Source organism: Rutidosis leptorrhynchoides, chromosome 2 (genome assembly GCF_046630445.1).
Source record: "Rutidosis leptorrhynchoides isolate AG116_Rl617_1_P2 chromosome 2, CSIRO_AGI_Rlap_v1, whole genome shotgun sequence".
Classification (NCBI taxonomy): domain Eukaryota; kingdom Viridiplantae; phylum Streptophyta; class Magnoliopsida; order Asterales; family Asteraceae; genus Rutidosis; species Rutidosis leptorrhynchoides.
The window spans coordinates 457,126,188-457,144,540 of record NC_092334.1 but is presented as its reverse complement, the minus strand read 5'-3'; the positions used below and the strand labels follow the sequence as shown (position 1 = coordinate 457,144,540).

Sequence of the window (18,353 nt, the reverse complement as noted above, 5' to 3'; positions counted from 1 at the left end):
AGCCAATTAGAGAGTGGAAAGGCGTACACTTTGGCGGGATTTATGTGGGCATTCAAGGTAAATGGTTGAATATTTGTTATTTAATGTTAATATTTAAGATGTAACATAAATTAAATTAATTGTTTTTGTATTTGTAGATTTGGATTCTCGAGTCTTACCGTCGTACCATTAAACCGTTTGCAAAAAAGACTGACAAGAATGGAGTACCGAGGGCTCTTTTTTGGAAGCGTTCATCTGCTGAGTCATTTGGAATGTCTGAATACCTTAAACTCCTACATATTCAGGTTAGTTACATTTTAAAAATGTTAGCCTATCCTAAATTGTTGCATAGTTTATCTGTTATCTGTTTACAGACAGGTTCTGGTATGGGCGCAAGGTATGCCTTACGTTCTTGCGTGTGTTTTTAGGTAGACGCAAGGTGGACCTTGCGTCCTTGCGTGTGGTTTTGTTCCTGGACGCAAGAGTTGCTTGCGACCTTGCGTGCACGATGCAAGCTTTTCTTTGCGTCTTTGCGTATTGGTTTCTGCTAATATTCTTATTTGATAATTAACTAATTAATTGTAGGATGAGTGTCCCAAGAAAAAGAGACCTTTACGTGGTCTGCAGCCAACTGAAACAGAGCAGAGTTGTCAATGGTGGATTAAGAGTGACGTGTACTTTAGAGGAGGAAAGGTACCAGAAGATGAGATCGAGGTTGAGGTCCAGGATGATGAGGTTGATACAGATGATCCAGTTATTGATGGGTCTGAGCAGACACACCACAAGCATTCAACAGAAGATGTTCATACAGAGGGCCTTCACGATGTACACAATTTACATCGTATGTTAGAGTTGTTGACAAAGCGGATGGACAAACAAGAGAAAGAGTTAATTGATTGCAAAAAACTTGTTATGCAACACGAAGAACTTTTATCGCAACAACAACAACAACAATATCAGGTACATTGAATTGAACTGATTTATTTATTATTATTTTTGGTATTAATTGAGTTGATTTATTGATTTATTTATTACTTATGTTATTTATTGTGTTTAGGATGATGATACGTGTTTCAATTGATCTTTGTCTGATAATGAGATTGAAAGGCCTTCTCCAATGCACATTCGACGTGGAATCAGAGAAAGAAAGCCAACTGGTGTATTAAGGTCCACATTCACAACACCTGGGTACAGAAAACCCATTAAGAAGGTACAGATCAGCAAATTAAAAAAGTTGTATGTTAAATTATTGCAATAAACAATGGCTATTTAATGGTGTTTTCTGTTACTGTTACGGACGCAAGACATACCTTGCGTCCTTGCGTGTCGCAAGGGTGTTCTTGCGTCAAGGCATCTAGGCACGCAAGGGTGTTCTTGCGTCCTTGCGTCGGCTTGTCGCAAGGTTATGTTTGCGTCCTTGAGTATGGCTGTTTACTAAGTTATCATTTGTTTTTTACTCAGTTGTCAAAAGATGTGGTTGAGAAAGTGGAAAGCATGAATGTTGTACAGTTAGGGACTGAAGAAGATCAAGGTCAACAACAAATTAATGAGGATGTGGTACCCATGGACACAGATGCAGCAGCAGATGTGAGTTTGGCTGGCGCAAACAAACATTTGTGTCCTTGCGTCTGCTTTCTTTTAGGCGCAAGTGTGTTCTTGCGTCCTTGCGTCTCGTTGATTCCACACACGCAAGGTAATGTTTGCGTCCTTGCGTGTGTTTGAATTAATTTAAATTAACCTTGTTTCCCATAATTATTGTAGGTGAGTGTTGATAAGCAGCCTGTTAAAGTGACTAAGAGAAAAAGAAAGGAACAAGACTGGGCTAATGAGGAAGAAATTTGGGGGATGATTGACAGGTTTATAAATGATCAAGGAACTCTCCAACCACCGCCACCTAATGCCTGGAGAGATGGCAGAAAGCATGTAGGCCCAGCAAAAGATCCAAAGACAATGATTGAGAGCAAGCAAGAGACGCGTTGCATGTTTATATTTCAAAATGACCAATTCATTTTTATAAATCAAGACTTTTGGCTTCGATTACTGGGATTAGGGCATTCTGGTTATTTGGATAACTTGGTAAGTTTGTAAGTTTGTTATTCTTTTTGTTAATTTTATATAATTTTATACAATTTATTTTATACTAAGGTTACACTGTATATTAACTTGTTTGTTATATTTATAGCACATTAACGGCTGGGCTACATTTCTTTTGAGATATCGTCAGAGATTTCTCCCCCGAGCCAGTCAAGTTTATGCCACTCCTGAGTTTCCAGCTGAGGTGCTTAAAGCTAGTTCTCGATGGACTATTATGCCACTGGGATTCCTGAACATGTTTGAGAGGTTCAACACTTATTTTGACAATACTCAGAAGGACGTAGGCACACAGGAGGAATCTACAACAGATGGAGAGGGAATTATTGGCCATAATCCTCCAGATTACATGTACTTAATTGGACTTAGAGACGGCAGTGTTGACCTATATCCATCTTGGGCTGACTGTGATCAGGTAAACACAAGTATTTTGTACAACATTTGTCATTCTGGAGTAGACGCAAGGACAATTTTGCGACCTTGCGTCTTGGTTACCGGACGCAAACTCCCCCTTGCGTCCTTGCATCTCCTATACGCAAGGTTAACCTTGCGACCTTGCGTATGTTTTGGGTGTTCGCAAGGTTTATCTTGCGTCCTTGCTTCTGTTATTTTGTTTTATCCTTTCTATCTGACTGTTACAGGTCTTGATCCCAGTACATTTTTATGACGAAGAACATTTCCTGCTGCTTCAGTTGAAGTTAGAAGAAATGAAGGTTTTTGTGTACGACAGTTTATCCGGATGTGTCAGTTCACAAAAACTTGACGCAGTTTTCAAGATTTTGGGTGACAACTTGCCAGTGTACTTGAAGGCGATTGACTATTTTAACAAGACGCAAGACTCCCAAATTGTCGGATACTATGAAAATAAAGAGAGTGTGGAGTTGATGATTGAACCTGGTCCCGTTGTGCCAATGCAGAGTGGTGGTCAGGGTGATTGTGGGGTTTGGGTGTGCAAACACATGGAGAGGATTATTTATGGAAAGGAGGAGGTGGACAACCTTGGAGATGCTGAAAAGGCTGCAGAGCAGTATAGAATCAGAATGCCAAGGACGTTCTTCTGTACACGTTTTGATACACAAGAACCGCTGCCAGCAACTCCACCATCAGAGATTCAGGTTGATTGATACATTGTTGCTAATAGGTTGCTGGTCTTGTATGTAAATATGGTGTAAATAGGGATATACTTTTGCAACAGTTTTATTTAACACTACACGCAAGGACGCAAGGTCATGCTTGCGTACGCAAGCATAGCTTTGCGTCCTTGCGTGTGTATATTTTTGGACGTCTTTTGTACGCAAGCAAAATATTGCGTCCTTGCGTGTGTATACTTTTGTTTATCTTGCTTACGAAAAAAAGTCTTTCGTACGCAAGCAAAGCCTTGCGTACGCAAGCAAAGCTTTGCGTACGCAAAAAATGATTTGCGTCCTTGCGTGTAGTTTAAAAAAATTACATAAAATAACACAGTAGGTACCTAGAATACAACAATACATTACAACAAACGAAATCCAACAATACATAAAAAATAAAATTGACATACACTTGCGATAGTGTTACTAATTATCGCTCCCTAAATTGCACGTTGCATAAAACTGAGACTGATATGCCTTAAAAGCTTCAGCATCTGTGGCCTTCTCCTTACCCTTCTTCAATTTTGAGGCCGATGTTTTTACTACCCTTTTAGAAGTTGATTCACATGTTCGGTCATAAGAAGCTGTGCACGTATCCCAACCATGACCTGGTTCTTTGCAACGAGTGCAAGTTCTTACGGTTTTTTCAGTATCTTCACCCTTCGACGGAATATGTTTTGTACTTTTAGGGCGTCCAGGGGCTCTTTTCTCCTTAATGGGAGGGTTTACAATTTGTAAAACGCCGGGCGACGGATACGACCATTCTGACCGATGGGGCAAAGGAAGTACGTGTTCCAAATACGTATTTATATAAGTTTGAGTTGTGAACCAGTGTGATACAAATTGAGTAACATCCTCCACTCCAAAAAGTCGTGCTGCTGCAATAACATGACCGCAAGGTATCCCCGATAACTGCCACTGCCCACATGAACATACTTTATCGTCGAGATTAACCATTTCATTTTTTCTGCCATCTCGCACTTCTATTAGATTGTTTGTCGATGGAATTGCTTGCCATCTTCTAGATTTTCTCGTCCTCTTGCCTAGTTTACGTTCAGCATATGGGGTAACTGTTGAAGTAAGACTAACCGACTGGTTGCGATGTTTGAAATACCAATCTTGTACTGAAGTGCGAAAAAACTCAAACAACATGCAAACAGGTAGTTTTTGAGCATGTTTGGATAGTGCGTTAACAGACTCTACACTGTTGCTAGTAAGGTATGAATACCTAACATGTTCAGCTCTACTTCTGGACCATTTGTGGAAACCAACTTGTTCTAAATAATTGTAAGACGCTCTCAATCTTCTTCGAAATACACTAAGATGATCCTCATAATCCGACCCACGGTAAGCTTTCACCATTTTCCAATAATGCCATTCAAAATATTTGAATTTGTTAGATTTAGTCTTGATGCTTCCAAACAAATGACGTGCGCAAAAACAGTGAAAGGCTTCAGGAAACACAGTTGAAACACCATGTGCTATTGAAGCAGCACGATCAGAAATAAAAGTAAGCTCTAAAAAATATGATCACTCATACCACAACTCATTAAATAATCTCTTAGGTTGCCTAAGAACCATGACCAAACCTCGTTTGTCTCGCGGCCACCAATTCCATAGGCCAATGGCAGATTTCCATTATTGCCATCCATCGCAACGGCAACTAAATTTGTCCCCGAGTACCCTGCCTTCAAATGCGCACCATCGACGATGATTACCGGGCGACAATGTTGAACAAATGATCGAACCTACATAGATTTTAGCAGGTCAAAAGTGTTCAATTATAATAAGGTCAATTATAAGTTAAAAATTGAGAGAGATTATCGATACTTACAACTACGCCAAGGGAATAGTAACACATTAAAAATCTATCTTCTTTGTCGGTGACCAAATTACTTACGCTTCCCGGGTTGTGGATCCTAATGTTATATAGGTAAAGGGGAAGCATTCGGAACGAGTCTTCAGCACTGCCACGAAGCATCTGTAATGTATGACATTTGGCCCTCCATGCTTGATTGTAAGATATGCTGACACCGAACTGGTGTCCTATATCCGCACGTATATCATTTGCTTTGTATTCTCGGTTTGCAGACTTGAAAGAATCCACAAGCATACTACCCAACACCTTTTTGGTAGCAGGTTTATTGTTTTCCATAATTATTGTGCGTGAGCATGTGTGTACGTCATGCAATTTTTTTACCATAAAGTTTTCAGTGTTCCGTATTTTGTAAGCACTAATTTTCCATTCACAGTTTGGCAACACACAATTAGCCGTGTATCGAGATTTGTCCGTCTTTACAGGCTTACTGTGATGACCCGGAAAATTTCGACTTATTTAAACCAATTCTCTATATGATTTAATATTTTCGACATGATAAGCAATGAATTTTGACAAGTTTTAAAACTTTTAAAAATGAGTTTTTAATAACGATTGACCACCCTATTTGTCCAACGATTCACGAACGTCATAACATGTATTATATACATATTTTAATAAATATAAGAGTTTTCGATATATACGGAATCATGCGAATAATATTTATATACGAAATGATTAAAAATTTACTATTAAACGATGCTATTTCAAATTAAAATTTTTACGTATTAAGTCGTTTTATTTTTATGATATAATTTTTGTATTTTTTTTAGAAATGAAGTTAAATTAAAAATGTACAATTTATAAAGCACAACGTACAACGTGTAGCTTAAATAGTTGAATTTAAATTAATTCATTTACTATTCACATGAAAACGACATGATAGAAATTATTAATTATAAGTTACATAACATACCCCTGAAGTAATTAAAAAATACGACTTTTTAAATATATATAATTAAAACATCACGGATTTTTTTTTCTTTTTGTTACTTTCACTTGAAAACACGGAGTAAAAAAAAAAAAAACAAAAGACAAATGGGGCGGCTAAGTGCTCCCACGTTTTCTATCACATTATTATTAAATTATTATTAATATTATTATATTATATTAAGTATATTAATTATATTATTTAAATTATTATTATTCTATATATATATATATATATATATATATATATATATATATATATATATATATATATATATATATATATGATTCAGTTTCATTCAGCGAGAAAGATAAACACGCACATATCATCTATCTCAATATATACTCTGTAACATTATTATTGATGTTATTATTATTATTATTATTATTATTATTATTATTATTATTATTATTATTAGTATTATTAATATTAATTAGTATTATACATAAAATACTACGACGAGGTCTTGAGCGTGTTATTTTCAAAACGAGTTTCGAGCGGGATGATGATTAAAGCTAAGGGGTATAAAATATTATTAAATTTTACAAGAAAATACTATTAAATACAATACAATTTTACACAAGATATTTATTTATTTATTGAATGGATATACTTAAACCTTGCTACAACACTTATAGGCAGTGTACCTAATCGTACAGTAGTGTAGTTTTTAGTAAGTCCGGTTCGTTCCACAGGGAAAATCTTTAAACAAAGCTTAACGCTATATTAGTTTACTTTTATAAAAATACAAATATATATATAAGTAATATTATTATTATAAAGGGGGGTTTTTACCATTTAATGACCGGTTTGTCGATTTTAAAACTTTAGTCGCAGTTAAAACCAAATGTAAAATATTAAAAATAAATACAAGACTTAAATTAAAGCGTAAAGTAAATAACGATAATGAAATTGCGATAAAATAAACTTGCGATAATTAAAAAGTACGAAAATTAAAGTGCAATTAAATACAATAACAATAAATAAAATGCGATAATTAGAAGTGCAATTAAATATAAAATAAAGGAAATAAAATATGAAATAAAATAATTATGCTTATTTAAACTTTCGTAATCATGATGTTTGACGTGTTGATTTTAGTTTTATGCCCATGGGTTAATTGTCCTTTGTCCTGGATTATTTAATATGTCCATACGGATTTGTCCATAATAGTCCATCAGTCATAAATATAAAGAGCGAAAGCCTTCGTCAAATTATTCTTATTCCCGAAGTCAAATATTCCAACTAATTGGGGATTCGAATTGTAACAAGGTTTTAATACTTTGTTTAATAAATACACCAGGTTATCGACTGCGTGTAAACCAAGGTTTTACTACTTTGTTAACAATTACACCAATTACCCTTGAATGTAATTCACCCCTGTTTCAACAAGTCTATTAACTATTAATCCAGTTTCGTGTCCGGTAAAATGAATAATTATTGGTATTTATAGATATCCCACCTACCGTACCCAGTCAAGCGTATGTGGTTATATATAAATACGTCGAATTATAAGTTTGTATATTAAATTAACAAGGTATTGTTTAGTTAATATAAAACCCATTAATAGCCCATAGTCTAATTTCCACAAGTGTCGTTCTTTTGTCCAAACCCCAATTATGGTACAAAACCCAATTACCCAATTTTAGTAATTAGCCCAACATCATGATTACTTCGGATTAAATAAGCATAATAATAACTTAGCTACGAGACATTAAATTAAAAAGGTTGAACATAACTTACAATGATTAAAAATAGCGTAGCGTTACACGGACAGAATTTCGAATTACACCCTTACAACATTCGCTAACATACCCTTATTATTAGGATTAAAATTAAAATATAAATTATAAATATAAATATTACGTTTAGATAGATGGATGGATATATATGTTGATTTTTTACGATCAGAATGCGCGAGCTTTATAGGCAGTTTCAATATTTGGGGCTCCGCGACTCGCGGCCTTTTTGCTCTTCAAACTCCGCGAGTCGCGGAGTTTGTAATTACAGCTCACTCCATTTTGGCTCTTTGTTTACCGACGGTTTATTATATAAATATAATATATATATAATTTATATAATTAATTATATATTATATTATATTTATATACATAGTTAACTTGTAATTTTTAGTCCGTTGCGTCGAGCGTTGAGAGTTGACTCTGGTCCCGGTTTCGGATTTTTGAACGTCCTTGCGTACAATTTAATATCTTGTACTTTGCGTTTTGAATCTTGTACTCTTGTAATTTCGAGACGTTTCTTATCAATAATTGGAACCTCTTTGATTGTATTTTGTACTTTTGAGCTTTTTGGTCGTTTGCGTCTTCAATTCGTCGAATCTGTCTTTTGTCTTCACCTTTTATTATTTAAACGAATATCACTTTTAAATAGAACTATTGCAACTAAAAGCTTGTCTTTCTTGAGGAATTATGCTATGAAATATATGTTCGTTTTTAGCATTATCAAATATTCCCACACTTGAACGTTGCTTGTCCTCAAGCAATATCGTCTTGAAATACTAGAATCACTTCTTTATTCTTCACACTTTGTACATCAGTGATTTCTATACGGCGGTATAAACAATGGTAGTAACGATATGGTTTACAGTCCCACATGACTATAAAAATTTAGATCCATTAAGGAAATTGGATCTTTATGAAAACATTTGATCTTTTGAAAATTAAATCTAGTTTTTACCCTAGATAAGTTTTTCGGAATAACCCTTCACCGTTGTTTGCAAATTATTTTTGTGGGTTTGGTGGGTTTCAGATTTGAAAATTTTAGCTCAAAACTTGCGGTTTTGTGTCACCCACTTGCTAACCTTGTATTAGGAAAGCAACACGTCCAGTTTACTTGTCCCGTATATTACCTTTCGGTAAACTACCGTCCGGTTGTAAAGGAAAGCGTTGAACAAGCAACTGTTAAGGCAATGTCCCCTGACATGCTTTTGATTATGGTCTATAAACGTGTCGGACGCAATTACTATCCTTTGTAGGAGCAATAGTAAAGCTCACCGTTTTAATTTGTCGGTCTGGCACAAGGTCCTGTCTTTGACCATGCTATGCAATCACCGTTCTTACGGTTGACATCCGATTTGGTTCAGATGACCTAATGAATTCCAGATGAATTCATAGGATTTTACGTTCAATGGTAATGAACGCATTGAAAATGGGTTATCAGAAAACAAATCGGTTTGTAATTTTGATCAAAATATTTTCTCGTTCAGGCTCGAGTTTAGATATCATTGAATTCCATGAGTTTGAATTCTCAATCTTTAAGGTCAATCTCTAGGATTGAGTAATATCAGGCTTAAAAGCTGATTTTTAATCTTTAAGGAGATTATCCTTTCTGGGGATCTGATTCATTAGTCTTATCCAGCTAATTTGCACGGTGCCCCCCATTGTACGAGATAAATTCTTCTCATGGTTAGGATAAATCTGACCACTTGGCGACCCTGTTTAATGCTGAGGTCCGTGGATTTCCTGCTGATTTTAGTAATGACTTTTCTAGGTTTTTCGTCAACCTACAGCTGGGCTGGACGACAACTTCCTGACCTAAATCAAGAAGCGCGTTTCTTTTTCGGAAGACTTTACTTCCTTTTAATGATGGAATTGATTCATCGTGTAGATCCATCTCTTCTTTTCTTTCATCGGGTAAAACAGTTTAGTTTAGTCCAAAGCAAAAGTATTTTCAGTTATTTGTTACAGAAATATGTGACATATGTTTAAGATAACTTGGTAATTTTTCCCACACTTGGCTTTTATTTTCCTTTTTATTGTCCTCTATTCCATTTTAAATGAATTTTAACATTTTGGTTTGTTTCTCAATTTATGTCCTTTCCGGGGTAACAATAATTTCGGTGTTAAAACCTAGTTTTATCGTTCATAAATATGTATAAACATGATTTTGAGTTCATTTAATTGAAAATTTTGAAAAATTTTACTAGAATTGGGTAGTCAGTATATAAGACTAGAGCTGTTCTTTATTATCAGAGAGCACTAGATTCTAATACAACTACTGCTTTACTAGTATTTTTAATGGTAACCAAGTGTTTAAGATAAAAAATTTTAAAAATCCGAAAGAATTTAACCCCTTCCCACACTTAAGATCTTGCAATGCCCTCATTTGCAAGAAATCAGTAACAATTTAAATTATTGAGGGTGATTTGTGTGAAAATGATTAAATTTTACCAAAGTTTCCAAATATATTGGCGTTTGTTTGCTGAATGATAAATGGTGCACATCATTTGTTCATTCCGTCTTGTTGTTATTTCACATATATGTTGCATCTTGTCGTCAAAATTAGTTGCTTTTGCTGAACTTAATGCCAGTCTTTGAAAATGCGTTATTTTACCCTGTTGTGTACATAAGATAAACTGCAAACATATATACATATTTTTGAAGTTTGGTATATTACCCCACATTCAAAAATTATTAAAATCTAATAATAAAATTTAGAAAATAATAAAACTATTACAAATCCAACATAAGTATTAAATGTATCAACATTACAAATTACAAAATAAATAAAACTAAGTAGACTAGGGATGATACTGATACCAGTAGGGTTCCATGCATAACCTTATGTGCTATAAAATGCTTCGGCTGGGTTATACGTAGGATACGGTGGTTGAATCTCTATAGACCAGGGAGGGAATATGGGCGATGGAGTAGGAATATAGTTTCTACCTATATGTTGGCAATAAGCTATGATTTGGTTTTGATGAACTTGCCAATCTTCAAATGCTCTATGTCTAGCATTTTCATACTCTTGTGAAGCTATAAACCTTTGCATTTCTGCCATTTCATTTCCCCCTCCTACATTACCTTGCTGTTGGTTTCTCTCAACCTGTGGATGTCTACCATTATATCGTGCTGCGGCGTTATTTCGCCTCTTCAAAACTTTCGCACCATGGTATAAATTTAAACCTATTGTATCGCGGGGTTCTGGTTCTTCGACTAATAATCCCCCCCGATTTATATCTACACCGAGATATTCAGCAATCAAAGTAATAAATATACCACCTCCTATTATGCTATGCGGTCTCATCCCCCTAACCATAGCTGATAAATAATAACCCACACAATAAGGTATACTTACAGCGCTTTGTGGGTCTCGAATACACATGTGGTAAAACAAATCCTGTTCATTTACCTTTTCCTTGTTCTTACTTCGTTGTGTAATCGATTTGGCTAAAAACCTATGAATTACTCTTAATTCTGCTCTATCTATATCCAAATAAGAGTAATTTCCCCCTTTAAATCGGTGATGGCTAGTCATTTGACTTCATACACCATGTGTATCAAAATTTTCGTCTATCTTTCTACCATTTAGTATCAACCCTCTACAATCGGCAGATGCGAGCTCCTCAGGCGTATATATACATAAAGCCTGAGCCATGTCTAGTAAAGACATGTGGCGCATCGAACCTCCTAACAAAAATCTAATAAAAGATCGATCGGTTAAACTAGCTACCCGATCATTTAATTCTATACTACATAACAATTCTTCACACCATACTTTATATACAGGTCTACGCATGTTGAATAACCGTACCCAATCGTTAAAAGTAGAATTACCATACCTCTGTGCAAGTAATTCCCTAATTGGCCCGACTAATTCTACAGCTTCTAATGGTCCCCATTCTATGACCCTAGGTACCTCAACAGCTTTAGAATGAAGAGTATGCAAACCCCTTTGGTATTTTGGATAATCTATCCAAAGTCTGTCAAATCTCAGGTTCGGGTGCAAATCTTCCAAGTACATATCAGAAAATGTCATGACTGGATGAGGTATATCTTGTTTGTAGTAGTTATCCACCTCCTGTTGTTCCGCATTTTTAGCAGGAGCATTGCGAGCTTGGGATGAAGATTCACCCCTTTCAGTCTGCAAAACACATCAAACACAATTTTTGTGCATCCAAATATGCATTAGTGTCAGCAAAATCATCAATCAAAATAATTACAATGACATGATCAATTTATATCAAACTTAAGCTCATTTTCATATTTTCATCAAATCTACACTTTTTCAAATAAGCATATACGAAAATGTTCGCCAAGTTCATAAGCATTCAACTCAAATAACATGTCAAAATAATCATTACTAGCAATTAAACAAGTTTCAAATGGCATTATCTCTCAAAAATCAAGTTCATGAATTTTAGACTTGAAAAAGTCCACTTTAATTCTCAAAATCATGTTTAGGCTCAAAGTTTGGATCATTTAACTACCTAAACATGTTACACTACTTAATTTAGCAACAATTCATGACAAAAATCGGCCATAACCTATTTATATTAAAAAGCCTCAAATTTGCTCAAGAACACAAACCCTAGATTACTCAAAATTTGAAGTTTAAGGCTTCTAATCATGTTAAATAGCATCAATCTAGGTTATACAAGCATAATACATAAACAATTTAAGCATAATTACACTAAAAAGCATCAAAATCAAATAGGGTATAAAATTGCTCAAGAACACTAATTTTCGGATTAAATGGTGTTTAGGTGTAGAAATTTACCGTTTTTCTTGAGTAATTCCTTGATAGCATCCTTCTTAACATGATTTTAGTAAAAGATTTGATGATTAACGGTGAAAAATTATGAATTTGGGAGGTTTTTTTCGGGTTTATTTTCGCAGAATTTGTGGGTGTTGGGTTGGGGACTGATCAGTTCTGCCCGTTTTATTTTTTTCGGTATTTTTGGAACTCCGCGAGTCGCGGTGTTTTTCCCTTTCAAACTCCGCGAGTCGCGGAGTTTGTATTATTTTTTTTATATATATCTTATACTAATTAAAACAATTAAGTAATTAATTTTAAAATTTTGTTTCCCTTGTTATTTAGGATGAGGTCGTTTCGGATCGATGTCCTAGTCCGTCCTTCGACAAAATTTTAAAATTTGTCTTTTTGTAGCTATTGTTTTAAAAGCTAAGAGATTTTTTTTAGTTTTTTAATGTTTTTGTTATACTTTAATTCAATAAGATTAAAAATAATGATAATAAAAGTTCTCGTCCCTCCCTCGGGTAAAGCAATTTCGGTTCAAAGACATAGTCTTCAACTTACGACGAATTTTAAAAATCATATTTTTAACTTAATGAGATAAAGTAAATTTTTGTTTTTTAAATTCACACAACTTAAATATAAAATTCAAAATTAATATTAAAAATTCACACCAAACTTAAAATTTAAAATGCATAAAAATAAAATTCATATTTTAAAATTTTAAAATTCACACCAAACTTAATTTAAAATTCATATTATAAATTCATACCAAACTTATATTAATTTTTCAAATATTTACAATTTTAAATATATTATTTTTACAAAGTTTACAATATTAATTTAAGATTTATATATTAATTTTAAAAACATGGTAAAAATAAAATTAAAAAATCTTTTTAGCTTTTTATCCCACTTTAATCAATCAAATATTATCAAAAATATGCGCCCCTCTTTTCGGTAAAGTAATTTTGGTTCCAAGACCTAATTTAACTCATGACGAATTTTTGAAATATTTTGGGTTGATTGATTAAAGATATTTATACCTTAAGAATAAACGTTAAATTTCGTAGTGATGTAATAAATTTTTGTATGATATCAATAATTTCGGTCGCCAAACCTAATTTTATTCAATACCAATTTAATATTTTATAGCGAACAAATTAGCGTTTATTATCAAAAGGTTAAAAATAAAAATAAAAAATAAAAACTGTACAGACTTACCTGTGATATAGTATTCTTAGTTATATGATCTATCCCATTCATAAGATAGTCGATTTAATTGGTTTTCCATAGCTACATAGTGTGACGACCCGAAAATTTCCCACCAAATTTAAACTTAACCTTTATATGTTTCCGACACGATAAGCAGAATTTGTAATGTTGAATCTCAAAAAGTTTGGAACTACATTCATGTAATCAATTATCCTTTGACCGTCTTCGACGATTCACGAACAATTATGTGTATATAGATATGTATATATAATATATAATATTAACTGAAAACATTAACAAAGTATTAGATATATGATACTTTACATGAACGTATTTGTTTCGATATATTTATTGACAGAATTAAGAGATAATATCAAATGATTGAATTATCAGATACATTATGATATGATTACGGGCCTATGTTATGAGGTCCACTGTGATTTAAGAAATCTATTCTTTTTGACCACTCATTACTTAACTAGTATGATAAAATAACGATATTTATATTTTATTTTATCAAATATATATAACGATTTAAATTAATATTATATATATTTATACACGTATTATACGTACATAGTTTTATACTTTTACTATACTTTAACTTTACCTTTACTTTACTTTTACTTTACTTTAACTTTAATAATTCATACTTTAATAATTCACTTTAATAATTCATACTTTAATAATTCACTTTAATAATTCATACTTTAATAATTCACTTTAATAATTCAAAAATCTATTATAAATAGAATTCAATAGGTTTTATTATTTCATAGAAACTTGAAAATATATTTCTCTAAACTCTCTCAATCGAATTACACATATATATATTTTCTTTGTATTATTTCAAGATATTATTAGTATACATAAAATACTACGACGGAGTTATATTCAGACGATTTTAAAATAAGTTTTCAAACGGGATAGAGCTAAGGAAATTATGGGTTATAGCTATGGAGGTTATGGGTATTGATCGAGGGTATTACTCGTGAGGCCAACCTAACATTTATCATTTTCGTTTCGTCTACGTAGTTTCCTGCAATATTGAATCTCAATATTGATACGTGAGCACTCATAACTTAACTTTTATATTTCAATAGTGTATCCCTGACTAGTGCTCGAGTATATAGGATTATGCATGCTTGTACATTCGATATTGTCCTTAGATAGGTTTGTTGAATCCTGAATTAGATACATATGCTACTGAGATAGGGTATATGATATGCATGTCATTGGAAAGCTAGCGAAAAATTAAGAACTTTTCATTTAGATATCGAATGGTTTCGATGAACGGATTAGAAGTTATAGTCAACTGAATTTTAGTATTATTGTTAAAATGATTATTATTACTATCGTCGTTATTATTTTAATAGAAATATCATTGTTATTATAAAATATCGTTATTACTATTATGTTAGTATTATCATTTTATCATAATGACATTTTTAGTAAATATAAATATTGTTATTTTTTTATAGAATAATAATAATTATTATTACAAAATAATACAACTTTTACTTATTATTATTATGATCAATATTATTTTATCAAATAAATAGGGGATACAAAGATATTTTTCACCACGCGTAATATAATTACATTAATAATACTTACCACTATAGTTTTACGATATTAAGTGAACTTTATAAATTTTACTACTTAAGATATATAAAAGTATATTTTATCATATATAAACGTTAATATAAATTTTTATTAATAAATGACTTTTATTATTATAAAATCTAATAAATATATTTAAATATATAAAATGACTATAGTTAAGTTATATAATAAACACGTATAAATTTTAGAAGTCATTTTGGGTTAAGTTGACTTTTGTTGACTTTTGCATATTAGTCTCGAGCATTAGGATTGTGGTACACTATGACTTGACCAAAAATTGTTAGACAAATATTGACCAACATATAAATATATATAATTAATATAGGTTCGTGAATCCGAGGCCAACCTTGCACTTGTTAAATGACGTTATATGTATTTTTACTACGAAATACAGTATGGTGAGTTTCATTACTCCCTTTTTATATATATTTTTGGGCTGAGAATACATGCGCTGTTTTATAAATGTTTTATGAAATAGGCACAAGTACTAAAACTAATTCTATGTGGGTTTAAACCAGAAATATACCCTTAGCTTGGTAACATTAAACTACTTGTCTATGTACGGTAGGCGCGAATCCTAAAGATAGATCTATTGGGCCTGACAAACCCCATCCTGACTATGGGATGCTTTAGTACTTCGAGGTTATTTTAAACACACCTGATCTGGTGTACTTCAGAGGGTAAAACATGAACGTTAAGGCTTGTTACCGGGTGCCTACAACTTATAGAATACTTTTATACACTCGCGAGTGTACGGATATTTATAGAAACTGAAATCTTGTGGTCTATTACTATTACGGAAATGATTGATTATGATAAACTAATGAACTCACCAACCTTTTGGTTGACACTTTAAAGCATGTTTATTCTCAGGTATTAAAGAAATCTTCCGCTGTGCATTAGCTCATTTTAAGGATATTACTTGGAGTCATTCATGACATACTTTGAAAGACGTTGCATTCGAGTCGTTGAGTTCATCAAGATTGATATTAAGTCAATTATAGTTGGATGTAATATGAAATGGTATGCATGCCGTCAATTTTTGATGTAAAGAAAGTTTGTCTTTTAAAAATGAATGCAATGTTTGTAAAACGTATCATATAGAGGTCAAATACCTCGCGATGTAATCAACTATTGTGAATCGTTTATAATGTATATGAACGGATCCTTTCAGTTGGTATCAGAGCGGTGGTCTTAGCGAACCAGGTCTTGCATTAGTGTGTCTAACTGATAGTTGTTAAGATGCATCAGTGAGTCTGGACTTCGACCGTGTCTGCATGTCAAAAGTTTTGCTTATCATTTTTAATCTGAAATCATCTACTTACCACCCTTAGGAAATTACCTGCTTATCATTCTTAAGTCTAGACGCGTTTTCCTACATTTATTGCATAATAGTGTATAGACGAATTCTTATCTTAGCATATCTGTTACTGTGAACTTTGACTGACATCTTTCAAAGATTCCTCCGTAATTTATGGGATTTTGGTATTATATATACATATGTATATTATGTATTGAAGAATACCAAATCTAAATTCTACAATCTATTTCATACAAAAAAATTGTTTCCCTGATCATACAAGATGGATCCCTCAACCAGTTTGAGTTCCTCGGATTCCGACAGCTATGCCGATATGGATTTCCACATGAGCTCCGAAAGCAGCGTGACCGGAATGAATCAACCAATTAGCCATCATCTATTCTGGATGAATTGAGGATGGGTTCGTAATCTACTTAACCATTGGAGACAAGAAGAAGGTGATCCCTTTCATCCACCACATTGCCCTCTTGGCAATGAACCTGAAGCACTTACTGGCGAACCTGTCCGAAACACCATTTTCTCTCTCATTTCCAGAGTATCTCGTCATGATTATATACTACACCAAATTCTAGATCTTATTTATCCGCTCGTCCGAACCGACAATCACCCCGGTGTAATAGAAGAAGTCAACGAGCTTCGCGCTCGGGTAGTGGCTTTGGAGAATATGGTGCAAAGGTTACAAACACCAGCAGCAGCACCAGCAGCATAACCAGTACCACCATCAACAACATCAACAGTACCATTACCACCACCAACAACAACCGCATCGCAAACCTCAACTTCACAATCTGTCCCACGAGCATCGACGTCATACGCCATGTAGATACCAAGGAATACCACAACGATTAAGTATTGATTCATAACTTCATTGGAGAAACATTCTACGGCGATTATGTAATTTCTAAAGTTTAGAAATTATCTATCCTAGCCTTAACCATAAATCAAATGAGTTTAATTTAATATTAACTCATTAAATCTATATTACATCTGAAGAAATATACACATATATATTTCCATAAAGACTGTAATAAAATTCTTTTGTACAAAATATTAATTGTGAATTTTTTTTTAACGGGTAGGTAATACCCGAGAGATATATAAATTCACAATTAATATGTTACATTCTTCGAATCTGATTCAGCAAGTCATCCATTATACTCCCTACTTTCACAACAATATACATTCTTTTATAGAAATCAAAACAACCATACTCATTCAAAATCTAGTTACATATTCTGATTTTAAAATCTCAGAATTCGATTCAAGATATAACCTAAATCATCACTCTTAGATTCCTACATCTTTCAAAACTATACTTTGACTTCAAAACTGTCCTAGAACCTCATTTCTATTCATGGAACTCACAAAAATATTTGTATCATTCAAAATCTTAGAACATCATATGTATATTAACAATTACAATATGTGTTCAAACACTTCGAAATTCCTAAACACATGCGAGATGATTATCCAACCACACATTACCCACTGTCATGCACCTGAAAAGCTCTCGAAACCAAAGTTATAGTTTAACATGTATCCATGTCAGATCCTTTGATATTTATTACCAAATATAATTTTTCAATCTCTTTCCAAAATAGACAGTTTTGTCACAGCTCCTGCAAATCGCCTTCATTTGTTTATACGAATAAAACCTTCATCATGGTTACCGGGGAACCTTTCATATCT

General features: G+C 33.1%; 1 protein-coding gene across 1 annotated transcript; it reads right to left on the bottom strand.

The window, feature by feature from the left end:
* Nucleotides 1-3,623: 3,623 nt before the first annotated feature.
* On the bottom strand, nucleotides 3,624-5,352 carry LOC139889307 (uncharacterized). Its single transcript, XM_071872266.1, has 5 exons — nucleotides 5,230-5,352; nucleotides 4,807-4,945; nucleotides 4,356-4,714; nucleotides 4,038-4,289; nucleotides 3,624-3,908 (listed from the first exon to the last, which is right to left on the bottom strand). The coding sequence occupies exons 1-5, from the start codon at nucleotides 5,350-5,352 to the stop codon at nucleotides 3,624-3,626; spliced, it is 1,158 nt and encodes a 385-aa protein (XP_071728367.1).
* Nucleotides 5,353-18,353: the final 13,001 nt, after the last annotated feature.